At 40.5% G+C, this 26617-nt stretch overlaps 1 protein-coding gene across 1 annotated transcript; it reads left to right on the top strand.

The window, feature by feature from the left end:
- Window positions 1-8027: 8027 nt before the first annotated feature.
- On the top strand, window positions 8028-24951 carry LOC121575686 (NACHT, LRR and PYD domains-containing protein 1 homolog). Its single transcript, XM_041888954.2, has 9 exons — window positions 8028-8366; window positions 8687-8724; window positions 14856-14917; window positions 16561-16772; window positions 16882-17132; window positions 22062-22190; window positions 22303-22438; window positions 22585-22620; window positions 24100-24951. Exons 1-9 carry the CDS (start codon window positions 8195-8197, stop codon window positions 24360-24362), a joined length of 1299 nt encoding a protein of 432 aa, XP_041744888.2. The 5' UTR covers window positions 8028-8194; the 3' UTR covers window positions 24363-24951.
- The last annotated feature ends 1666 nt before the right edge of the window (window positions 24952-26617 follow it).

Here is a 26617-nt window from a genome sequence, read left to right as displayed (position 1 = left end):
ATTTGCTAAGCTTCCCAACTGTAGGCATGCCTTGTGATTTGGCTACACACAATCCACAGCTAGGCTATTCATTTTAAATAAGCTATTGATCCTCTGTGACAAAAGTATAGGCCTACATCTGGTGTAGTATTCTGAATTAGAATTTTGACATTGCAAACAGTGAAAATAATTGTTCATGCCACCAGAGGTACCGGATCCTGGCAAATGGGTTCCGGAACGAAACAGTCCAAAACTGAAAGGTGCCGGATCCTGTTAAGCACTGGAAAAAGGATTATAAAATGGTTCTTTGCGGAGGGATAGGGTTCTACCAACAACTATTTTTATCTGAAGAACCATTTTTGGGAGACAATGGTTCTTTGTTAGGCAAATGGTTCTACCTAGAACCTTTAACATGCTAAGAAACATTTTTAGAAGAAAGGGTTCTTTGATTATGTTTTTGAAGGCAAGAAGGATTCTTTGCAAGGTAAGAAGGGTTCTACACCCTTCAGAATCTGAATAAGCTTATTTATTGTAATTTCTTTCTTTAAATAGTGCCTGGGCATTTATGTTTACCTCAGTGTTTAAACTTTAACATCAGGAGTTAAAAAATATCAGTGAGAGTAAACCTATATGGGAATATTTGTACAGTGGCTTGCAGTATTCACCCCTCTTGGCATTTTTCCTATTTTGTTGCATTACAACCTAAAATTAAAATAGATTTTTTGGGGGTTTGTATCATTTGATTTACACAACATGTCTACCACTTTGAAGATGCAAAATATTTTTTCTTGTGAAATACGACTAAAAAACAGAACTTGAGCGTGCATAACTATTCATCCCCCCAAAGTCAATACTTTGTAGAGCCACCTTTTGCAGCAATTACAGCTGCAAGTCTCTTGGGGTATGTTTCTATAAGCTTGGCACATCTAGCCACCGGGATTTTTGCCCATTCTTCAAGGCAAAACTGCTCCAGCTCCTTCAAGTTGGATGGGTTCCGCTTGCGTACAGCAATATTTAAGTCACACCACAGATTCTCAATTGGATTGAGGTCTGGGCTTTGACTAGGCCATTCCAAGGCATTTAAATGTTTCCCCTTAAACCACTTGAGTGTTGCTTTAGCAGTATGCTTAGGGTCATTGTCCTGCTGGAAGGTGAACCTCCGTCCCAGTCTCAAATCTCTGGAAGACTGAAACAGGTTTCCCTGTATTTAGCGCCATCCATCATTCCTGCAAGTCTGACCAGTTTCCCAGTCCCTGCCGATGAAAAACATCCCCACAGCATGATGCTGCCACCACCATGCTTCACTGTGGGGATGGTGTTCTCGGGGTGATGAGAGTTGTTGGGTTTGCACCAGACATAGCGTTTTTCTTGATGGCCAAAAAGCTCAATTTTAGTCTCATCTGACCAGAGTACCTTCTTCCATATGTTTGGCAATCAATGGCTGACGAAATTTCTTGACCGCCACAGCCCTGGTCATGACTCACATCAACACCATCATCCCAGAAAACCTAGACCAATTCCAATTTGCATACCGCCCCAACAGATCCACAGATGACGCAATCTCTATTGCACTCAACACTGCCCTTTCCCACCTGGACAAAAGGAACACCTACGTGAGAATGCTGTTCATTGACTACAGCTCAGCGTTCAACACCATAGTGCCCTCAAAGCTCATCACTAAGCTAAGGATCCTGGGACTAAACACTTCCCTCTGCAACTGGATCCTGGCAACAACACATCTAGCACACTGATCCTCAACACGGGGGCCCCTCAGGGGTGCGTGCTTAGTCCCTTCCGGTACTCCCTGTTCACCCATGACTGCGTGGCCAAGCACGACTCCAACACCATCATTACGTTTGCCAACGACACGGCGGTGGTAGGCCTGATCATCAACAATGATGAGACAGCCTATAGGGAGGAGGTCAGAGACCTGGAAGAAGAAAAGAAAAGAAAGGCCGAACACGCCCCTATTCTCATCGACAGGGCTGTAGTGGAGCAGGTTGAGAGCTTCAAGTTCTTTGGTATCCACATCACCAACAAACTATCATGGTCCAAACACACTAAGACAGTTGTGAAGAGGGCACGACAACACCTATTCCCCCTCAGAAGACTGAAAAGATTTGGCATGGGTCCTCAGATCCTCAAAAGTTATACAGCTGCACCATCGAGAGCATCCTGACTGGTTGCATCACCGCCTGGTATGGCAACTGCTCGGCCTCCGACCGCAAGTCGCTACAGAGGGTAGTGCGTACGGCCCAGGACATCACTGGGGCCAAGCTTCCTGCCATCCACAACCTCTATACCAGGCGGTGTCAGAGGAAGGCCCTAAAAATTGCCAAAGACTCCAGCCAACCTAGTCATAGACTGTTCTCTCTGCTACCTCATGGCAACCATTACCAGAGCGCCAAGTCTAGGTCCAAAAGGCTTCTTAACAGCTTCTACCCCCAAGCCATAAGACTGCTGAACAGCTAATCAAATGGCTATACGGCTATTTACCCTGCTGCTCCTCGCTGCTTATTATCTATTATCTATGCATAGTCACTTTACCCCTTCCTACATGTACATATTACCACAATTACCTCGACTAACCTTTATCCCCACATATTGAATCGGTACCGGTACCCCCTGTATATAGCCTCGTTATTGTTACTTTACTGTTGCTCTATTCAGAACCCTTTACTTTTTCCACATTTTGTTACATTACAGCCTTATTCTAAAATGGATTAAATAAAAAATGTAAAGGGTCATCAATCTACACACAATACCCCATAATGTCAAAGCGAAAACAGGTTTTTGGAAATGTTTGCTAACTAAAAACAAAACTGAAATATCTTATTTACATAAGTATTCAGACCCTTTGCTATGAGACTCGAAATTGAGCTCAGGTGCATCCTGTTTCCATTGATCATCCTTGAGATGTTTCTACAACGTGGTCCTCTGTAGCTCAGCTGGTAGAGCACGGCGCTTGTAACGCCAAGGTAGTGGGTTCGATCCCGGGACCACCCATACACAAAAATGTATGTACGCACGACTGTAAGTCGCTTTGGATAAAAGCGTCTGCGAAATGGCATATTATTATTATTATTATTATTATTATTACAACTTGATTGGAGTCCACCTGTGGTAAATTCAATTGATTGGACATGATTTGGAAAGGCACACACTTGTCTATATAAGATCCCACAGTTGACTGTGCATGTCAGAGCAAAAACCAAGCCATGAGGTTGAAGGAATTGACCGTAGAGCTCAGAGACAGGATTGTGTCAAGGAAAAGATTAGGGGAAGGGTACCCAAAAATGTCTGCAGCATTGAAGGTCCCCAAGTGGCCTCCATCATTCTTAAATGGAAGAAGTTTGGAACCTCCAAGACTCTTCCTAGAACTGGCCGCCTGGCCAAACTGAGCAATTGGGGGAGAAGGGCCTTGGTCAGGGAGGTGACCAAGAACCCGATGGACACTCTGACAGAGCTCCAGAGTTCCTCTGTGGAGATGGGAGAATCTTCCAGAAGGACAACCATCTCTGCAGCACTCCACCAATCAGGCCTTTATGGTAGAGTGGCCAGATGGAAGCCACTCCTCAGTTAAAGGCAGATGACAGCCCGCTTGGAGTTTGCCAAAAGGCAAATCCAATACAACACATTACTGAGTACCACTCTCCATATTTTCTAGCATAGTGGTGGCTGCATCATGTAATGGGTATGCTTGTAATCGTTAAGGACTGGGGAGTTTTTCAGCATAAAAAATAAACGGAATGGAGCTAAGCACAGGCCAAATCCTAAAATGGTTGTCTAGCAATGACCAACAACCAATTTGACAGAGCTTGAAGAATTTTGAAAAGAATAATGGGCAAATGTTGCATAATCCAGGTGTGGAAAGGTCTTAGAGACTTACCAGAAAGACTCACAGCTCTAATCGCTGCCAAAGGTGCTTCAACAAAGTACTGAGTAAAGGGTCTGAATACTTATGTAAATGTGACATTTGTTTTATTTGCAAACATTTCTAAAAACCTGTCCTTGCTTTGTCATTATGGGGTATTGTGTGTAGATTGATGAGGGGAAAAAAACAATTTAATCCCTTTTAGAATAAAGCTTTAATTTAACAGAATGTGGAAAAGGTGAAGGGGTCTGAATACTTTCCGAATGCACTGTAAGTTGCATGAACTAACTCTGTGTGCAATAATAGTGTTTAACATTATTTTTGAATGACTATCTCATCTCTGTACCCCACACATACAATTATCTGTAAGGTCGAGCAGTGAATTTCAAACACAGATTCAACTACAAAAAAACATGGAGGTTTTCCTATGCCTCGCAAATAAGGGCATCTATTGGTAGATGGGTAGAAATAAAAAAAAGCATGCATTGAATATCCCTTTGAGCATGGTTAAGTTATTAATTACACATTGAATGGTGTATCAATACACCCAGTTACTACAAAGATACAGGCATCCTTCCTAACTTAGTTGCCGGAGAGGAAGGAAACCGCTCAGGGATTGGGGACTTTAAAACAGTTAAAGAGGTCAATGGCTGTGATAGGAGAAAACTGAAGATGGATCAACAACATTGTAGTTACTCCACAATACAACCTAATTGACAGAGTGAAAATAAGGAAGCCTTTACAGAATACAAATATTCCAAAACATGCATCCTGTTTGCAACAAGGCACTAAAGTAATACTGCAACAAATGTGATAAAGCAATTAACTTTTTTGCCTGAATATAAAGCGCTATGTTTGAGGCAAATCCAATACAACACATTACTGAGTACCACTCTCCATATTTTCTAGCATAGTGGTGGCTGCATCATGTAATGGGTATGCTTGTAATCGTTAAGGACTGGGGAGTTTTTCAGCATAAAAAATAAACGGAATGGAGCTAAGCACAGGCCAAATCCTAAAATGGTTGTCTAGCAATGACCAACAACCAATTTGACAGAGCTTGAAGAATTTTGAAAAGAATAATGGGCAAATGTTGCATAATCCAGGTGTGGAAAGGTCTTAGAGACTTACCAGAAAGACTCACAGCTCTAATCACTGCCAAAGGTGCTTCTACAAAGTATTGATTCAGGGGTGTGCATACTTACGTAAATGAGATATTTCTGTAATTCATTTTCAATGAATTTGCAAACATTTCTGAAAACATGTTGGGTGAGGGGGAAAAATCTATTTAATCTATTTTGAATGTAGGCAGTAACGTGGAATAAGTCAAGGGGTATGACTACTTTCTGAAGGTACTGTACTTGTGAAAATTGCTACAAAGTTATTGAAAAAAAAACAGTATCAGAGAGGGTAGCAACAAGAAGCAAAACACACACAATTATCAGCGGCATTCATTGTCAGTAGATAAATCCAACAAAGTCAAAGATATACTGTATACAGCCTTCTGTTTATAACTGTTAATGCCCTTCGACATTCTTACTTAAACATTTTTGTCTCCTTTTTCAGAGTCCATGCCACCACATGAATAACAACTAATATTCAGAAAACTGGTTCAGCTTGGGACGGGAGACAAAAAAGATGGCACACAATAAGGGGTCATCACTCACTGAAAAATATGTTGGAAGTGAATTCAGGGATTCCATTTCACTTCTGGATGTTTTGTACGCAAATGAATTTGAAGAAGAGGACATAGACTCAGCAGTAGCTAAGAAGACAGAGGCAGATTTTTACAGAGGAGCCCCACCTCAATGGCTTAATTTCTACTGGGCTGAAAGGGCAACGTCAGCTGATAAAACAACCCCCTTTATCAAAAGAGATGGTTACAGTGAGCTGATAGAAAATATTCAGAAACGGCGTAAGGGAGACCTCACTTCTACCATCAAGCTGCTGCATCAGCCAGGCAGCGGGGGAACCACTCTGGCCAAGCAGGTGCTCTGGGATATGAGGAAAACACTGAGGTGTGCTGTTCTAACAGGCCCTACCTCAGACATCACCGCTATCGCCAAGCAGGTGATTCACCTTTTCACTGCAGGCAGTCAAGGCCACCAGACCACTGTGCTCTTAATGCTGGAAGATGAGCGTATTCTGGAGAATCTGCAGGATGCCATCATGAAAGAGATTGCAGAGAGAAACATCACGACCCACATGCCTGTGGTCATCATTTTAAATTGTGTACGTAAGGCAGTTATCAAACAAGAGGACCATAACAACTCAAGACATGTTATTCTCAGGACGGAACTTTCTGAAGCAGAGAAACAACAGTTTGAGGAGAAACAGATTGAGATCAGTCGAAGATACAGCAATGAACACAAACAGTTTCATGGCTTTAACATAATGCGAGAACATTTTCGTGGAGATTATGTTAGAAAAACGTGTGCCCTTTTAGGAGATGTTAGGAAAAATAGAAGACCTAAAAATTCCCAGCTTCTAGCATTCTTATCACTGGTGAATGCCTACGTCCCTGGCTCCCACCTTCTGCAATCTCAATGTCAGGCATTCCTTGGACCTCCAGATCCCATTTACGGAGGTCCTTCCTTTGAGCAGCGAATGGAGCCTTTCACTCATCTGATAGTGACATTCCCTTCACGACAGGGACAAGACAAACATGTCCGCATGGCTCACCCACTGATTGCACAGCAGTGTGTTGAGTTACTGGCTACGGCAGGTGTGACCAGGAGTGATACAGCAAGGAACTTTCTGACAGAATTTTGTAGAGAAGATGTGCAACAATTTTTAGTTCAAGACATGCTAACAAAAAGGGAAATGGGAGATGAGAGGAAAGACAAGTTTTCCAGGTTGATTCAAGATATTGAAGACAAAGAATCCAAAAGCAATTGTGTATCTGTTTTACGTTTAGCTTCAGAGAAATTCATGCAAAACCCATTCTTTCCTCAAAATCTTGCTCGTTTTTTTACATTGAGACAAGAGACTATTTTAAAGCGGTGAAGTGGGCAAAGATAGCGAAAGACAGAGATCCTAAGAGTTCATTTGTTGCTGACACACTGGGGCAAGTCTACAAGAACCAGTTGAAGAGCACGATCAAAGTAGAGCAGGGTTCCATCAGGGTCCCTAAAGAGCAGGGTTCCTTCAAGGTTCCTGAAGAGCAGGGTTCCATCTCTGCACAAGACATTTTGCAACTGTCAAAAAAAGGCCTTTGAGGCTTTCAAAGATGAGGAAAGGGCTGCTGAAAATGAGCAGGGAGCAGACATGCAAGACGATGGTATGACCAAAGTGTCAAGCATCTTTAACAACAGAGGACTATTTGGTTATCTACAGGTTGCCAACATTGTTTTTGACTCGCTTGTCTCTCTTGACAAACACTGGCAAAAGGTTCTTACCATGGAAATATCAGCTGACTCCTTCTTCATATCAATCGGACAAAAAAAGCTCTTCAAGTACAAGTCACTCATCAGCAGCCTCAGGGATGAGGTGGAGAGGAAATGTGAGTTTTTTGATGGTTACCTGACTTACTCCAAGCCCAGCATAGAGAAAAATGAACCAAATTACTTTTGGACTGATGTCAAGAACTGCTACCGCAAATATGTGGGGACATGCACACCTATACACTCAGAGTTTGCAATAGGTATACCCCTCCAGAAACTCAAAGAAGAAATGGCCATTGCCTTCCCTGGACTGCTTTCCTGTCTTGATAAGGGCTATGATAAAACTCACTTGCGCCGAATAACAATATTGTGGGAGGAAATAAAAAAAGAATGGGAAAAAAAGAAAGATGGTGACAACAAAGCTGCCCAAAACTTCATCCTTGCCAACATCATCTTAAGCAAAGTGGAAGCAGCATCTCCAGTGCTTACCCCTTTGCCAATCCTAAGACGTATTCTGGAAAGACATCTATTGGCCAATTTCGGTAACCAAACCCCAGAGTTTTACTTCTTAGTCCTTTTGCTGTTTTGGCCCGAGGAGCATAAGAAAATGGGACTCAATGTTGACCTCAACAAATGTGTTCTAGAGATGCAAGAGTCCTACGAAAACACATACAAGATGCATCTTCGCTCAAGGTACCTTCGCCCCCTTATTTTCCTGGGAAAGGGTGAGGGTTTGAGCAGACTGGTTCATAGATCAAAATAGACAACCTATTGGCAAGGGGAGAATCCAATGGCAGGGCCAGACTCTATAGATCAAAAGTGGAGCAGTGGTGAGGTGTGGAGAGAACCCATTGTCCAGCATCTTCTTCTTCCAGTCAATGGAGTGGTTAGACAGCACAGGGTGTTTGCGTGTGTTGACGGCAAGGAGATTAAAGTTTGTGCCGACCAACAAAGCAAAATGTGGAAGTCCGGAGACGTCTGTTTTTACCTAGGCTTCACCATTAGAGGTCCTGTGGCCTATGGCATACAGTACCCATCCCATCACGGACATTTATTCTATTCAGATATGATGACAGGGAGGGAGCCTCATAAAATGTTGAAAGTACCTGACATCAAATCGATCAAAGAAGGTAAGACAGTTCTAATCCTCATTTTCATCTCTATATTCTATCACTCATGTTCATTTAAGTAAATGATATTTTCATGTGCTAAGTTATCCACAATACAGTGACTTCCAAACCCACCAATTTACACAGGGGAAACAGTGACGCTGGGAGCATTTGTGACTCATCTCATGGAGATCATTATTAGCACTAAATATCATTGTTATGATATTTGTGATATCATTGAATTTAAAATGCTTTGTGTACCAGTACATTTAGACCACTGTATTATCACTGAGGTTAGTGCTTGATGTGGTTGATTTTCTGATTGATGTGTCTGTCCCCAGGGGCTGTGAGAAGTTGCACAACATGTGCCAATGTGATGGTGAGTTAATGTTTGTTACAGTATTCATAGTGTACAATAGTAGTATTTAAGTGTATGACAAATGCAACTTCTTTACCACCACCTACCGCATGTTGTCTGTGCTCTGTATTCATGAATATAATATTTTTCTCATAAAAATCAGAAATATGTTGGGGAAATCCTACATCTCGCTCCAGTTTCACAGCTGACAGCTGCACTCTTAGAAAAAAGAGTGCTCAATTTGTAAATTGGGAGGTGCCTGAACAAAATGTGAGCACGAGAGGGGGGCGACCTGGGGTGCTCTCAGGTACCAGAACCCATAAAAAAAAAAATTTTCACCTTCATAATAAAGCATTGCATAAATTATCATCGCTTTTGCGTGCAGGCATACAGTAGTAAAGCTGGTTACAGAATTTGCACACACGTGCCCAAAAATTTGAAGCCTAGGGTTCAGGAAACATTTTACCTTTTATAAACCCATTTAATTCAATTTTACATCATTTTAGATGACTGGAGACTTGAGCAAAATCTTTTTAATACCTCACAAATGATCGAAATGACAGGCTGCTTTGACAATTACAAACTGAGAATCAGAGATCAATAAATACGACCTTGTCTTGAATCCATCAATAGCGTAGGCCTAGGTGTGTGGAGATACATATATTGTACAATATAAGGAGGAAATTATAATCCTAAAAAAGCTTTCCAGTTTCACTCACTCACCCAATGATGCACAGTTCACTCACCTGCGATGGCCGATGCGCTCATGCTTTAAGCCATCTCTTTGTTGTTTTACTTTGTAAAACAATGCTGTTTCTTCAATAGGCCTATTTGGAAGTTGATAACATATTTTGTAGCCTACAGTCAGATTAGTCTTCTCTTTTCAGTAGAATCATTTGCTTTCCAAACTGTTTTTTCACGCGATTGTATACTGAACAAAAATATAAATGCAACATGCAACAATTTCAAAGGTTTTACTGAGTTACAGTTCGTATAAGAAAATCAGTCAATTTAAATATATTCATTATGCCCTAATCTATGGATTTCACATGATTGAATACAGATATGAATCTGTTGGTGACAGAGACCTTAAAAAAAAGGTGTGGTTGTGGATCAGAAAACCAGTCAGTATCTGGTGTGACCACCATCTGCCTCATGCAGCGCAACACATCTCCTTTGCATAGAGTTGATCAGGCTGTTGATTGTGGCCTGTGGAATGTTGTCCCACTTCTCTTCAATGGCTGTGTGAATTTGCTGGGTATTGGCGGGAACTGGAATACGCTATCGAACACGTCAATCCAGAGCATCCCAAACATGCTCAATGTGTGACATGTCTGGTGAGTATGTAGGCCATGGAAGAACTGGGACATTTTCAGCTTCCAGGAATTGTGTACAGATCCTTGCGACATGGGGTAGTGCAATATCATGCTGAAACATGAGTTTTATGGAGGCGGATGAATGGCACGACAATAGGCCTCAGGATCTCAAAACTGAACATTTTAGAGTGGCCTTTTATTGTCGCCAGCACAAAGTGCCCCTGTGTAATGATCATGCTGTTTAATCAGCTTCTTGATATGCCACACTTGTCAGGTGGATGGATTGTCTTGGAGAAATTCTCACTAACAGGGTTATAAACACATTTGTGCACTAAGTTTTAGGGAAATTAGCTTTCTGTGTGTATGGAACATTTCTGGGATCTTTTATTTCAGCTCATGAAACATGATATGGACACTTTACATGTTGCATTTAGATTTTGTTCAGTATTATTGAAATATTGCGAAATGCCTGTTTTGGCTACATGCTGTTCACTGACAGATTTGCTAAGCTTCCCAACTGTAGGCATGCCTTGTGATTTGGCTACACACAATCCACAGCTAGGCTATTCATTTTAAATAAGCTATTGATCCTCTGTGACAAAAGTATAGGCCTACATCTGGTGTAGTATTCTGAATTAGAATTTTGACATTGCAAACAGTGAAAATAATTGTTCATGCCACCAGAGGTACCGGATCCTGGCAAATGGGTTCCGGAACGAAACAGTCCAAAACTGAAAGGTGCCGGATCCTGTTAAGCACTGGAAAAAAGGATTATAAAATGGTTCTTTGCGGAGGGATAGGGTTCTACCAACAACTATTTTTATCTGAAGAACCATTTTTGGGAGACAATGGTTCTTTGTTAGGCAAATGGTTCTACCTAGAACCTTTAACATGCTAAGAAACATTTTTAGAAGAAAGGGTTCTTTGATTATGTTTTTTGAAGGCAAGAAGGATTCTTTGCAAGGTAAGAAGGGTTCTACACCCTTCAGAATCTGAATAAGCTTATTTATTGTAATTTCTTTCTTTTAAATAGTGCCTGGGCATTTATGTTTACCTCAGTGTTTAAACTTTAACATCAGGAGTTAAAAAATATCAGTGAGAGTAAACCTATATGGGAATATTTGTACAGTGGCTTGCGAAAGTATTCACCCCTCTTGGCATTTTTCCTATTTTGTTGCATTACAACCTAAAATTAAAATAGATTTTTTGGGGGTTTGTATCATTTGATTTACACAACATGTCTACCACTTTGAAGATGCAAAATATTTTTTCTTGTGAAATACGACTAAAAAACAGAACTTGAGCGTGCATAACTATTCATCCCCCCAAAGTCAATACTTTGTAGAGCCACCTTTTGCAGCAATTACAGCTGCAAGTCTCTTGGGGTATGTTTCTATAAGCTTGGCACATCTAGCCACCGGGATTTTTGCCCATTCTTCAAGGCAAAACTGCTCCAGCTCCTTCAAGTTGGATGGGTTCCGCTTGCGTACAGCAATATTTAAGTCACACCACAGATTCTCAATTGGATTGAGGTCTGGGCTTTGACTAGGCCATTCCAAGGCATTTAAATGTTTCCCCTTAAACCACTTGAGTGTTGCTTTAGCAGTATGCTTAGGGTCATTGTCCTGCTGGAAGGTGAACCTCCGTCCCAGTCTCAAATCTCTGGAAGACTGAAACAGGTTTCCCTGTATTTAGCGCCATCCATCATTCCTGCAAGTCTGACCAGTTTCCCAGTCCCTGCCGATGAAAAACATCCCCACAGCATGATGCTGCCACCACCATGCTTCACTGTGGGGATGGTGTTCTCGGGGTGATGAGAGTTGTTGGGTTTGCACCAGACATAGCGTTTTTCTTGATGGCCAAAAAGCTCAATTTTAGTCTCATCTGACCAGAGTACCTTCTTCCATATGTTTGGGGAGTCTCCCACATGCCTTTTGGCGAACACCAAACGTGTATGCTTATTTCTTTCTTTAAGCAATGGCTTTTTTCTGGCCACTCTTCCATAAAGTCCATCTGTGTGGAGTGTACGGCTTGAAGTGGTCCTATGGACAGATACTCCAATCTCCGCTATGGAGCTTTGCAGCTCGTTCAGGTTTATCTTTGGTCTCTTTGTTGCCTCTCTGATTAATGCCCTCCTTGTCTGGTCCGTGAGTTTTGGTGGGCGGCCCTCTCTTGGCAGGTTTGTTGTGGTGCCATATTCTTTCTTTTTTAATAATGGATTTAATGGTGCTCCGTGGGATGTTCAATGTTTCAGATATTTGTTTATAACCCAACCATGATCTGTACTGCTCCACAACTTTGTCCCTGACCTGTTTGGAGAGCTCCTTGGTCTTCATGGTGCCGCTTGCTTGGTGGTGCCCCTTGCTTAGTGGTGTTGCAGGCTCTGGGGCCTTTCAGAACAGGTGTATATATACTGAGATCATGTGACACTTAGATTGCGCACAGGTGGACTTTATTTAACTCATTATGTGACTTCTGAAGGTAATTGGTTGTACCAGATCTTATTTAGGGGGTTCATAGCAAGGGGGGTGAATATATATGCCCGCACCACTTTTCCGTTATTTATTTGGTATAATTTTTTTTAACACATTTTTATTTATTTTTTTCTTCACCAATTTGGACTATTTTGTGTATGTCCATTACATGAAATCCAAATAAAAATCCATTTGAATTACAGGTTGTAATGCAACAAAATAGGAAAAACGCAAAGGGAGATGAATGCTTTTGCAAGGCACTGTATCTGGTATTCCCTTAATAATTTTACATGTAGCTGACGTAGTGGTGTAAACAAATAACCAGAGTTGAGTGTGGCTGTCATTTTTACTCTTTGTAGAGTATAACATTCAAAACCACGCCCATCATAATCATATTTCCCAGTATGTTCTATTGCAGATTCATTTTCAGAATTGTTTGTTTTAATATTTGTGTTTTTGCATGTACATTGATTGGTTGATTAATCTTATGCTACACAAAGATAAATAACATACATTTTTCTAAACTAATCCAATCTGTTAGTAGTTGGACTTATTGCACCCATTACTGAGATGGCTGTTCCAGTTTAGATTATTTAGGTAGTCTCATTTTTCAATCTTCTCTACACTGGCAGTCATTCTTAATGCAGGTTGCGGGTGATACAAATTATAATTGTTGGATATCCTCACTGGCTGGATTCCAATAGGAATTACACATTCAGAGTGTTTAATTTAGATTCAGATGGTTTACCTAGAGGGTTCTAGGTAAACCATCACTTTGCAAGCGAGCATAATGTGACTTGCAGGCCTGATGTGGCCGGTAAACCAGGAGTTTCTTAACACCACCATTTTAGGGTATAACTAAGCCCTCAAATAAAGGCTTTATGATATACAGTATGTAATCTATTGTCATAAAGAGTTTATTTTTAAAGGCTAATAAGGCCGGTGGAACCATTCATAGAGGGTTCTAGGAAGAACCCTTCAAAGATTAAAGGGTTCTAGGCAGAACCATTCAAAGAGGGTTCTAGGTAGAACCATTTACAGGGGGTCCTATGAAGAACCCTACATAGAGGGTTCTAGGTAGAACACTCTGCAAAGGGTTCTACCTAGTACCAAAAAGGGTTCCCCTATGGGGACAAACCAAAGAACCCTATATGGTTCTACTTAGTACCTTTTTTTCTAAGAGTACATAATTCACATCAGAAACCATTCTAAGTAAATTGCAAATAAAGGTTTAGAATAAGCAGATTTGACAACATTGTAAAGGCAAGTTAGGCTTCAAAGTACAAAGTAAAACCTTTACCAACCTGGTCTCAGAGCATTTCACTTCTGTACATAAATCTGAGACCCTCCATGTAGTATGATATGTTACGTTTTGTATGGTATGTTAATTTGTGGATGTCCATCATCCATTTCATATGATATGTTACGAATAAAAATGTGTATCCTATGTTATGAATTGCAATTCGTATGATATGTTAGGAATTCCAATTTGTTGTGGCTAACATTAGCTAGGTGGCTAACGTTAGCTAGACTAGGGGTTAGGGTTAGGGGTGACGGTTCAGGTTAAGGTCAGGGTTAGGAGTTAGGTTAAAGTTAGGAGTAGGGCTGTTGTGGTGACCATATTACCTCCACACCCACAGTCATGAGTCATGACCGCAGTAAAATTCCACGTGACCCTTGAGTCACAGTAATCTCCTTTTATGCACTCTGGACATGCTTTGGTATTAACCAACTTGCTAACTACCATCAGGTCCTAATGGCCTCCTACTCAGGGGTCTAACCCTCTGACATCAATACATAATGCAATCGAAAATCACATCAAACACTTATCACCAAAACAGTACACCTATCATACTTTTAAAACTCACCTCACTGTGATGATCAATTTGAAGAAAGAAGTTCAACAGCAGGTTGAAACAGTGTAAAACATGGTTGTTGTGGATGTTGTTTCAAAGCCTAACACAACTAAATTGACAGGCTTTCTAAGCTGATGATTAATTCAAAACACCATATGCATATTAGAGCTTATGCTTATGCATTGGCTTATGAGGCTAATTAGCAAAATTTCTAAGGTTGGCCATGATGAGATTCGAACATGCATTTAGGTTGCTAAACATTCATATTAAACACCTACCCATCCACCCTGACCAGCCACTTTTCTTTTGTTTTTGCCTTAAGTAACTTATGTCTCATGTAACCACACCAAACGTAAAATATCATACTAATTTGAGTGTCCCGGATTTACATTTACTATGTTACATGTAGTCTGTGAGACCATGCTGCCTTTACACTGTGATGTTTAAGAATTCTGTAATAATTCAGTGTATCTGTGAAAATCAGAGATCAATGTTCTCTTATTCAGGAGTCTACCAACTGGGTTCAGGTTGAGCCTGTGGCCATCACTGAAGAAGGCCCAATGTTCAGGTACTCTCCTGGAATGTATTAGTCCCTCACCATATACAGTAGATTAAAGCTTTAAGTTTTGTTATCCAACAATTCTGTCTTAAGATAATAATAACTAGATGGAATGTACAGTTGAAGTCAGAAGTTAATATACACTTAGGTTGGAGTCATTAAAACTCATTTTTCAACCATTCCACAAATGTCTTGTTAACAAACTATAGTTTTGGCAAGTCGGTTAGGACATTTTTACAACAATTGTTTACAGACAGATTATTTCACTTATAATTCACTGAAGTTTACATACACTAAGTTGACTGTGCCTTTAAACAGCTTGGAAAATTCCAGAAAATAATGTCATGGCTTTAGAAGCTTCTGATAGGCTAATTGACATCATTTGAGTCAATTGGAGGTGTACCTGTGGAAGTATTTCAAGGCCTACCTTCAAACTCAGTGCCTCTTTGCTTGACATCATGGGAAAATCTAAAGAAATCAGCCAAGACCTCAGAAAAATAATTGTAGACCTCCACAAGTCTGGTTCATCCTTGGGAGCAATTTCCAAACGCCTGAAGGTACCATGGTCATCTGTACAAACAATAGTATGCAAGTATAAACACCATGGGACCCCGCAGCTGTCACCTAGAGATTAACGTACTTTGGTGCAAACGTGCAAATCAATCCCAGAACAACAGCAAAGGATCTTGTGAAGGTGCTGGAGGAAACAGGTACAAAATTATCTATATCCACAGTAAAACGAGTCCTATATCGACATAACCTGAATGGCTGCTCAGCAAGGAAGAAGCCACTGCTCCAAAACCGCCATAAAAAAGCAATACTACGGTTTGCAACTGCACATGGGGACAAAGATCGTACTTTTTGGAGAAATGTCCTCTAGTCTGATGAAACAAAAATAGAACCGTTTGGCCATAATGACCATCGTTATGTTTGGAGGAAAAAAGCGGTATCTTGCAAGCCGAAGAACACCATCCCAACCGTGAAAAACAGGGGGTGGCAGCATCATGCTGTGGAGGTGCTTTGCTGCAGGAGGAACTGGTGCACTTCACATAATAGATGGCATCATGAGGAAGGTATATTATGTGGATATATTGAAGCAACATCTCAAGACATCAGTCAGGAAGTTAAAGCTTGGTCGCAAATGGGTCTTCCAAATGGACAATGACCCCAAGCATACTTCCAACGTTGTGGCAAAATGGCTTAAGGACAACAAAGTCAAGGTATTGGAGTGGCCATCACAAAGCCCTGACCTCAATCCTATAGAACATTTGTTGGCAGAACTGAAAAGGCGTGTGCGAGCAAGGAGGCCGACAAACCTGACTCAGTTACACCAGCTCTGTCAGGAGGAATGGGCCAAAATTCACCCAACTTATTGTGGGAAGCTTGTGGAAGGCTACCCAAAATGTTTCACCCAAGTTAAACAATTTAAAGGCAATGCTACCAAATACTAACACTTATTTAAAGAAGACAGTCTGACTTCATTGCATTTGTTTAATTAATTGTTTAAAAGAAATACAGTGTAAGTGAGGATCTACAGACAAGTTTAACAAAGTAAAGCAACCATTCTTATATTGGCCAACTGCTGATAAACAATTAAATACATGACTTACATATGCTAAACCCATTCTGTCTTCTTTTCATGCCGTCCCTAGCATGTCTCCCCCAGGGCGCTACGAGTGCACAATATCAGGGCTCCGGTGGGTGTGTAAAACCCATGTCAATCTAAAGTATCAATTCAGCTCCTGGGAGCTTCACAGGGCAATGATGAAAAGCTTGGGGTACAAGCAAGGAGGCCCCCTACTGGACATTACAATCATTTCAGGAGAACTGGAAGAAGTGCATCTGCCACATTTTGCCTGTTTCGGTATGTTTTATTGTTTATAACTAAAACATAACTGATGCAAACTACTTTTTTAAATCCTTGTTGATGTCAACCTAATGTTTATGCAAATGTACGGTTTTTGCCTCTGCAGGCGATGATCCCTCCTTTAAAAAGAAAGTGAGAGTTCTACATGTAGAAGACTGTGGCGTGTCCATAGTAAAAGTGGATGAAGTCACCCGCTTCCACGTCAAGATCCTCCATCCATCCTTCTCTCCAAAAGGAGTTCTCGTGAGATCTGGCCTTCGGGTGAAAGCGCACTGTGACTTGCTGCTCTACCAGGCCAAGACAGCATTCCTCACGCTACATGCATATCTGGTCCCCTGTGATTCCTCTGTAGAACAGGTTATTTCAGCTTATTGTTCTCCTCTGTGATTAAATAATCTCTTAATGGTATCAATGCAGATAATACCAGTGGATAAAAAAAATAAGACATTTAATATATAGTGTATAATTGTCTAGATATTGCCAAGCTCCTATTCAGTGCTTCACTTGGGCAGGAGCTCACCGGAGCTGACTACCAGCACCTCAAATGTTCTACTGCTTGTTCCTCTTATAGAATATCAGCTCAAAAGTATTGTATTGTGGATCTCCTCCACCTAAATATAAACAGTACCGGCACCCAAAATGAGTAAATACGGTTCCTACAGACGGAAAAACAGCTGTTTATTTTCTGTCCAAAAGCAGGGGAATTTGGTGGACTTATGGTGTTTGGAAACCGTGGGGGTCAGAGTCAGATTATTATGGTGGGAGATTATAATACAGTTTTAAGTACCTCAATGGACTGTAAATCATAAAGGAAATCACACTACAAGCTATCACCCTAATGCACTTAGGGAAATTACAAATATCATGGACACATTAGAACTAGAGGATATATGGAGGCTTAAACATCTAGATTTAGTGAGATATACATGGAGGAGGCTTAATCAAACTAGCCGTCTTGATTACTTACTTGTATCCTTCGTTCTGGCACCAAAAGTTTTTTGAAAAGTGTTGATGGGGGTAGAATGCAGTCGGACCATCAAATAATTGGCATCCACATGACTCTTACAGAATTTCCACGTGGGCCAGGATATTGGAAATTAAATCAAAGCCTATTGGATGACAACCTGTTTTTAACCAAGACAAATGATATCATATCTGACTTTTTTCCTGCGTAACATAGGTACAGCAGATCCACTTATTGTATGGGACACTTTTAAATGTGCCTTCAGAGGTCATGCAATTCCATTCTCATCTTTAAAACAAAAACAATTTCATTCAAAAGAGTTCACATTAACAAAGGAAATATAAGAAATAACAGTACAGATGGATAGCAATAAAAACGGTACCATAGAGTCACAGAATAATTTAGAGGAAAAAATAAATGGAGGAACTTATTCGGGAATGATCAAGTATAATGTATTATAGAAGTCAAGCGAATTGGATGGAAAGTTGTAAAAAATGCTCAAAATTATTTTTCAATCTTCAACATAGAAATGCTACCAATAACAATTTACAGAAAACTTGTTACAAATGACGGAGTCATCCATGATTCACCAAATTATATTCTGAAAGAGGAAGCAAAGTACTTTAAGCATAAATTATTATTATTATTATAAAATTATTTTAAGTCGTCTCTATTTCCACTAACTAAGGATATTTTTTCCTAATAATAGTGTAAAATTAACAGCTGTACTGAAAGACTTGTGCAAGGGCCTAATTGCAGAGGATGACCTTCTTGATGCAATTAAAAGCTTTTAGGCCAGGGAAAACTCCAGGGCTGGATGACATACCAGTTGAGGTACAGTGCATTTGTAAATTATTCAGAACACTTCCCTTTTTCCACATTTTGTTACGTTACAGCCTTATTCTAAAATGGATGGGGAAAAAATGCTTGTCAATCTACACAAAAATACCACATCATGACAAAGTGAAAACTGTTTTTTAGAAATTTTACCAAATCTATTACAAATAAAAACAGAAATACCTTATTTACATAAGTATTCAGACCCTTTACTATGAGACTCGAAATTGAGCTCGGGTGCATCCTGTTTCCATTGATCATCCTTGAGATGTTTCTACAACTTCATTGGAGTCCACCTGTTTTAAGATCAATTGATTGGGTCTCCCGAGTGGCGCAGTGGTCTAAGGCACTGCATCGCAGTGCTAGCTGTGCCCCTAGAGCTGTGCCCCTAGAGATCCTGGTTCGAATCCAGGCTCTGTCGTAGCCGGCCGCGACCGGGAGACCCATGGGGCGTCGCACAATTGGCCCAGCGTCGTCCAGGGTAGGGGAGGGAATGGCCGGCAGGGGATGTAGCTCAGTTGGTAGAGCATGGCGTTTGCAACGCCAGGGTTGTGGGTTCGATAAAATAATGTATGCGCTAACTGTAAGTCGCTCTGGATAAGAGCGTCTGCTAAATGACTAAAATGTAAATGTAAATTTGGAAAGTCACACACCTGTCTATATAAGGCCCCACAGTTGACAGTGCATGTCAGAGCAAAAACCAAGCCTTGAGGTCAAAGGAATTGTCCGTAGAGCTCCAAGACAGGATTGTGTTGAGGCACAGATCTGGGGAAGGGTACCAAATAATTTCTGCAGCATTGAAGGTCCCCAAGAACACAGTGGCCTCCATCGTTCTTAAATGGAAGAAGTTTGGAACCACCAAGACTCTTCCTGGAGCTGGCCTCCCGGCCAAACTGAGCAATCGAGGGAGAAGGGCCTTTGTCAGGAAGGTGACCAAGAACCCGATGGTCACTCTGACAGAGCTCCAGAGTTTTTTGCTATTCAAATTAGATCTAACAATAATATAGAGGGGATTAAAAACAAAGGTGTCATTGTACTCTGACGACTCAAAGTTCCTCTTAAATCCGCAATCTGGATAATTTTTCTAACCTCTCTCGATTACAACCAAACTATTATAAGTGAACCATATTAGGTATATTGGATTTTTTTTTAAATGCAACTTATTTTAGCAAAATATATTTCACTTTATTTGGAATGGCAAGCCAGACAAAATAAAACATGCTCATTTATATAATGAATATGAGTTCGGGGGCTAAAATGATTAAATATTAAAGCATTAAACCTCTCACTAAAATAATCAGTCATACAAAAGTTGTACTTAAACCCGAACTGGTTCTCCAGTAGATTACTAAGAATGGCTCATCCCTTGTTAAAAAATGGCATTTTCCCCTTTATCCAGATTACAACCTCTCACTTTCAGTTAATTGAAAATGTAACCTTTATCAAAATATCGTCCTTTCTAAAACAAGCCATGCAAAAAGCTGGTTGCAATTCCAGTTTCACCCTCCAGAAAAGACAGAACAAATATTACAACAAATAATATGGTTGAATTCAAATACTAACTGACATGTATAAGTACTATATACAGTGGGGGCAAAAAGTATTTAGTCAGCCACCAATTGTGCAAGTTCTCCCACTTAAAAAGATGAGAGAGGCCTGTAATTTTCATCATAGGTACACGTCAACTATGACAGACAAAATGAGAAATGTTTTTCCAGAAAATCACATTGTAGGATTTTTAATGAATATATTTGCAAATGATGGTGGAAAATAAGTATTTGGTCAATAAAAAAAGTTTCTCAATACTTTGTTATATACCCTTTGTTGGCAATGACACAGGTCAAACGTTTTCTGTAAGTCTTCACAAGGTTTTCACACACTGTTGCTGGTATTTTGGCCCATTCCTCCATGCAGATCTCCTCTAGAGCAGTGATGTTTTGGGGCTGTCGCTGGGCAACACAGACTTTCAACTCCCTCCAAAGATTTTCTATGGGGTTGAGATCTGGAGACTGGCTAGGCCACTCCAGGACCTTGAAATGCTTCTTACGAAGCCACTCCTTCGTTGCCCGGGCGGTGTGTTTGGGATCATTGTCATGCTGAAAGACCCAGTCACGTTTCATCTTCAATGCCCTTGCTGATGGAAGGAGGTTTTCACTCAAAATCTCACGATACATGGCCCCATTCATTCTTTCCTTTACACGGATCAGTCGTCCTGGTCCCTTTGCAGAAAAACACCCCCAAAGCATGATGTTTCCACCCCCATGCTTCACAGTAGGTATGGTGTTCTTTGGACGCAACTCAGCATTCTTTGTCCTCCAAACACGACGAGTTGAGTTTTTACCAAAAATATATATTTTGGTTTCATCTGACCATATGACATTCTCCCAATCCTCTTCTGGATCATCCAAATGCACTCTAGCAAACTTCAGACGGGCCTGGACATGTACTGGCTTAAGCAGGGGGACACGTCTGACACTGCAGGATTTGAGTCCCTGGCGGCGTAGTGTGTTACTGATGGTAGGCTTTGTTACTTTGGTCCCAGCTCTCTGCAGGTCATTCACTAGGTCCCCCCGTGTGGTTCTGGGATTTTTGCTCATCGTTCTTGTGATCATTTTGACCCCACGGGGTGAGATCTTGCGTGGAGCCCCAGATCGAGGGAGATTATCAGTGGTCTTGTATGTCTTCCATTTCCTAATAATTGCTCCCACAGTTGATTTCGTCAAACCAAGCTGCTTACCTATTGCAGATTCAGTCTTCCCAGCCTGGTGCAGGTCTACAATTTTGTTTCTGGTGTCCTTTGACAGCTCTTTGGTCTTGGCCATAGTGGAGTTTGGAGTGTGACTGTTTGAGGTTGTGGACAGGTGTCTTTTATACTGATAACAAGTTCAAACAGGTGCCATTAATACAGGTAACGAGTGGAGGACAGAGGAGCCTCTTAAAGAAGAAGTTACAGGTCTGTGAGAGCCAGAAATCTTGCTTGTTTGTAGGTGACCAAATACTTATTTTCCACCATAATTTGCAAATAAATTCATTAAAAATCCTACAATGTGATTTTCTGGATTTTTTTTCCTCAATTTGTCTGTCATGGTTGATGTGTACCTATGATGAAAATTACAGGCCTCTCTCATCTTTTTAAGTGGGAGAACTTGCACAATTGGTGGCTGATTAAATACTTTTTATTACTTGTATATAAAAAAAGGGCCATATATGTAAAATGTACATGTAAACAAAAGAAAAAGCTGTAAAAACAACGTTTATTTTTGTCCTCCTGAGTGGATGTGCCGTAAAAAATTACACATAAAATTAGACTCAGATATGGTTTTGCTGTGTCGAAACATCTCGCTGCAGTTTTTCTTGGGGTTGCCGGTTTTTCGGTTTAGAATATATTATATAGTTCATTAATTGACAGTGTCACACCACAAAATCCAACAAAATGTAATGTGTGAATGGTTTTGATAAGGAAATGTTGGCTTATGCTTCTTCAGGCTATGAAGAAAAAGGAGCAGTCTTATGGATACAGGAGTATCAGAAAGCCGCAACCAGTGAAGTCCCTTCGGATGAAGGATTGGTTCAGCCTCACAACATCATCTCCCTCTGCTGAAGTTAACCCTCCTGTATGGGTTGAGCTCCCACAGAATATCAATCTAGTCCAAAAAGCAATAGCAATTTTAATATCCTATAAAAAAACTACCAAAAGAAACACCCTCTCATCTACTGTCTCCACAGAAAATGAAGCTGAGGTATGACAACACTACACCAAACTTCTTTGAGGTGTTCATAGAAGATGCAGATGTTGACTTTGGGATGAAGCTTATCAGTGACGTGGAGGGGGAAATCGTCTGGGATCATACAATACGAAAAGGTCAGAAAAAGATTATGCGAAAAATATCAGTGTCTCAACAGGCACCATGTCAGTTAAAGTCAAAGATAATAATAATAATAATAATAATAATAATAATAATAATAATAATAATAATAATAATTCAATTTGGTGTGTTTTTCCCCCAGCTGACTACAGACACGAAACCACTCAGAATTCACAAAGTAAGTGTTGTAATATTCCTGTAAACATTAGAAGATCCAAAACGAAATGATTTTTCATTCGGCTTGGATCCCATCTCCGTCCTATGGATTAAAAAAATAAACAATGATTGGTGTTACTTGGATTATTATTTTTTTACATGATAGTACTTTAAAAAGAAGTGGCAATATTTAGAGAATATAGTGGCAGTATTTACAGAATATAATCAAAATTACATTTTGTGAATAAAGTGGTAATATTTAGAGAATAAAAAGGCAATATTTCCAAAATAAAATGGCAATATTTGGACACACTTGGTGATTTATTAGATCATTAGATTTATAAGTGTGAGTGTGCAGTGACACCTGTTTGAACGAGCGTATTAGATCATTCGATTTATGGCCGAATATTACCATATTATTCTCGAAATGTTGTCACAGTATTCTCAAAATATTGCCACATTATTCTCAAAATATTGCCATATTATTCTCGAAATATTGTCACATTATTCTCGAAATATTGCCACATTATTCTCCAAAATATTGCTACATTATTCTCAAAATATTGCCACATAATTCTCAAAATATTGCCACATTTTTAAAGTACCATCATGCAAAAAAAAATATCCAAGTAACACCACCTGTTGCTGTTTCTTTTTTTTCTCTTCACTTGGTTCTAATACTCTTCCGTAGCATCCAAGCTTTAGCACAATTTATCATGGCTGCGTTTAAAACTCAAAGTAGACAGCCCTCGGCCCTAAACCCTCAGCCCTTGAATGATGTTTTACATCGTCACATCCTAGTATACCTTAAATGTCCCTTACCCAATCATGGGAGGGTGATGATCGGAGAGGCAACGTCCTTGGTGGAAATTTTGAAGTTGAGCTTAAAAACAACCAACTTAAAGCTATTAATGTGTCTAGTAAGCTAACGTATCTAGCTAGCACCCCTGTCAGGTAGCTAGCTACAGTTACCCATAGCTGGCTAGCTAGTTTTATAGTTTGGTAACTTATTCCAAAATGTTTTATGAATCTAGTTACGTTTTATAGGCTCCTCACTATGAGACTAAGCCAATTTGCCAACGCTAAAATCAATGGCTATTTCTATTTTTTAGCAAGCTAGCTTCATATTTTTTCTGACATGCCGAAAATGCAGCCTTGTTGATTAAATTTGACACTGCGCGGCCACCAGAGTTTGACATGTGACTACAGTTTGCATTGTGGGTCATATCAAACCCGCAAGTGACCAAAGTTGTTCACTCGCTCCCTCAAGATAAATCGAGGGCTGAAGTGAGTGAATTGGTCCTCCACTTAAGATGGCAATCAAACTGCATCTGGTTTCGACTGAGATTCCCCTGAGGGAAAGTGGCTAGTGCAAGGGCTGAGGGGGTAAAAATAACGTGTTTAGACTGCAGACAATGTTTTTTATTTCTTTTTTGTGTATTACAAATGTGAATTTCATCACGTTTAAATGCAATTGTCCTGCAACCAAACTTTTCCTCAGACCAGCACTTTGTTGACCTCCACCGGACAGACCTGATCCAGAGAGTGAGCCAGGTGAAGCCCATCTTGGATAAACTCCTGGCCAAGAGAGTCATCACTGACGAGGGCAACAGTACAATAATGGCCAAACGCACCACCCAGGACCAGATAAGGGAGCTCTACATGGGACCTCTGAGGGCAAGCGGCAGCAGAGCGAAAAATATTTTCTATGAGATCCTGAAGGAGCTGGAGCCACTGCTAATCAAAGACCTGAAGGGTGAATGAGGAGCTGGACTGGTGAATGGGGGGCATTTTAAGCTCATTTTAGGGGAAAGGGGCATAAATGATGGCAGTTACAGTTGGTTTTAAAACGTTGTGTTTACAAGGAAACACAATATAAGAGGAGTATAGCATCATTATTTTATCATTCTTATTTTTCCACATGTAAATATTAGTAGCCAGCAGAACAGCAACCCAATGTTTTAGCCTGGAGGCTTTGCCAAATATATACTATTTGATAGTTGGTTTGGAATTGAATTTCCTCTGAAAAGATAAATGCTCAACCATGTCACCTAGATGCTCTGGATCATTTACAGACAAGAAAATATATAAAGGAAATATTTTATGACAATAGAAAAATATATAATGAAACGATGATGCAAAGAACAATTACATTATTTCATTTTGGCTATTTTATGAATGACAAGTCAGTGAGGGTAAGGAATACCAGTGATGTAAGTAAATATATGAAGATATGACTTTGTAAAGCTTTATGTACCCGCCTAATGAAACGTTTTACAGTAATTAATGATTTGTGACATCATTTTCACAACACAGGTATTAGAATATGTATTGAAATAAATACCTACTTACAGATGTGGCTTTTGTCCTGATTTAAATTAGACTAAACTGAAATGATGCAATTCTGTCATTGTGCTAAAATAAATATAAATTCTATCCCGTGTGGCTCAGTTGGTAGAGCATGATGCTTGCAACGACAAGCTTGTGGGTTGGAAAAAAGCATAAAGTACAAAAAATGTATACAGTCACTGTAAGTCGCTCTGGATAAGAGTGTCTGCTGAATGACTAAAATGTAAATATATATTTGCTAACGTATCAGTTGTTTTGATTGATCGGCTAGAATTTCAAGCATCCAATACAGATAAAAACCTCAGTTACCTTCAATAAGATATACACTACATGACCAAAAGTATGTGGACACCTGCTCGTCGAACATCTCATTCCAAAATCATGGGCATTAATATGGAGTTGGGCCCCCCCTTTGCTGCCATAACAGCCTCCACTCTTCTGGGAAGGCTTTCCACTAGATGTTGGAACATTGCTGTGGGGACTTGCTTCCATTCAGCCACAAGAGCATTAGTGAGGTCGGGTAATGATGTTGGGCGATTTGGCCTGGCTTGCAGTCGGCGTTCCAAATTATCCCAAAGGTGTTCGATGGGGTTGAGGTCAGGGCTCTGTGCAGGCCAGTCAAGTTCTTCCACACCAATCTCGACAAACCATTTCTGTATGGACCTCGCTTTCCGTTCTGTGAGCTTGTGTGGCCTACCACTTCGCGGTTGAGCCGTTGTTGCTCCTATATGCTTCCACTTCACAATAACATCACTTTACGTTGACCGAGGAAGCGCTAGGACGGCAGAAATTTGACAAACTGACTTTTTGGAAAGGTGGCATCCTATGACGGTGCCACGTTGAAAGTCACTGAGCTCTTCAGTAAGGCCATTCTACCGCCAATGTTTGTCTATGGAGATTGCACGGCTTTGTGCTCGGTTTTATACACCTGTCAGCAATGGGTGTGGCTGAAATAACCAAATCCACTCATTTGAAGGGGTGTCCGGTATTCAGACCGCTTGACTTTTTCAACATTTTGTTACGTTACTTCCTTATTCTAAAATGGATTACATAGTTTTTCCCCCTCATCAATCTACAAACAATACCCCATAATGACAAAGCAAAAACTGTTTTTTTTTATGTTTGCGAATGTAAATGTATTAAAAACAAAAAACGGAAATATCACATTTACGTAAGTATTTAGACCCTTTACTCTGTACTTTGTTGAAGCACCTTTGGAAGCGATCACAGCCTCAAGTCTTCTTGGGTATGACGCTACAGGCTTGGCACACCTGTATTTGGGGAGTTTCTCCCATTCTTCTCTGCAGATCCTCTCAAGCTCAGTCAGGTTGGATGGGGAGCATTGCTACACAGCTATTTTCTAGTCTCTCCAGAGATGTTCAATTGGATTCAAGTCTGGGCTCTGGCTGGGCCACTCAAGGATATTCAGAGACTTGTCCCGAAGCCACTCCTGCGTTGTCTTGGCTGTGTGCTTAGGGTCGTTGTCCAGTTGGAAGGTGAAACGTTGCCCCAGTCTGAGGTCCTGAGCACTCTGGAGCAGGTTTTCATCAAGGATCTCTCTGTACTTTGCACTGTTCATCGATTCTGACTAGTCTCCCAGTCCCTGCCGCTGAAAAACATCCCCACAGCATGATGCTGCCACCACCATGCTTCACTGTAGGGATGGTGCC

The sequence above is a fragment of the Coregonus clupeaformis genome, chromosome 39 (genome assembly GCF_020615455.1).
Source record: "Coregonus clupeaformis isolate EN_2021a chromosome 39, ASM2061545v1, whole genome shotgun sequence".
Classification (NCBI taxonomy): domain Eukaryota; kingdom Metazoa; phylum Chordata; class Actinopteri; order Salmoniformes; family Salmonidae; genus Coregonus; species Coregonus clupeaformis.
The sequence above is the reverse complement of the archived record's forward strand: the minus strand, read 5'-3'. Positions and strand labels throughout refer to the sequence as shown.

Coding starts and splice junctions, on each gene's coding strand:
- LOC121575686 (XM_041888954.2), top strand. CDS start 8,195: ATGTGGAAGTCCGGAGACGTCTGTTTTTACCTAGGCTTCACCATTAGA. Junction 8,725..14,855: donor CAACATGTGCCAATGTGATG/GTGAGTTAATGT, acceptor TCTCTTATTCAG/GAGTCTACCAACTGGGTTCA. Junction 14,918..16,560: donor GAAGAAGGCCCAATGTTCAG/GTACTCTCCTGG, acceptor TGCCGTCCCTAG/CATGTCTCCCCCAGGGCGCT.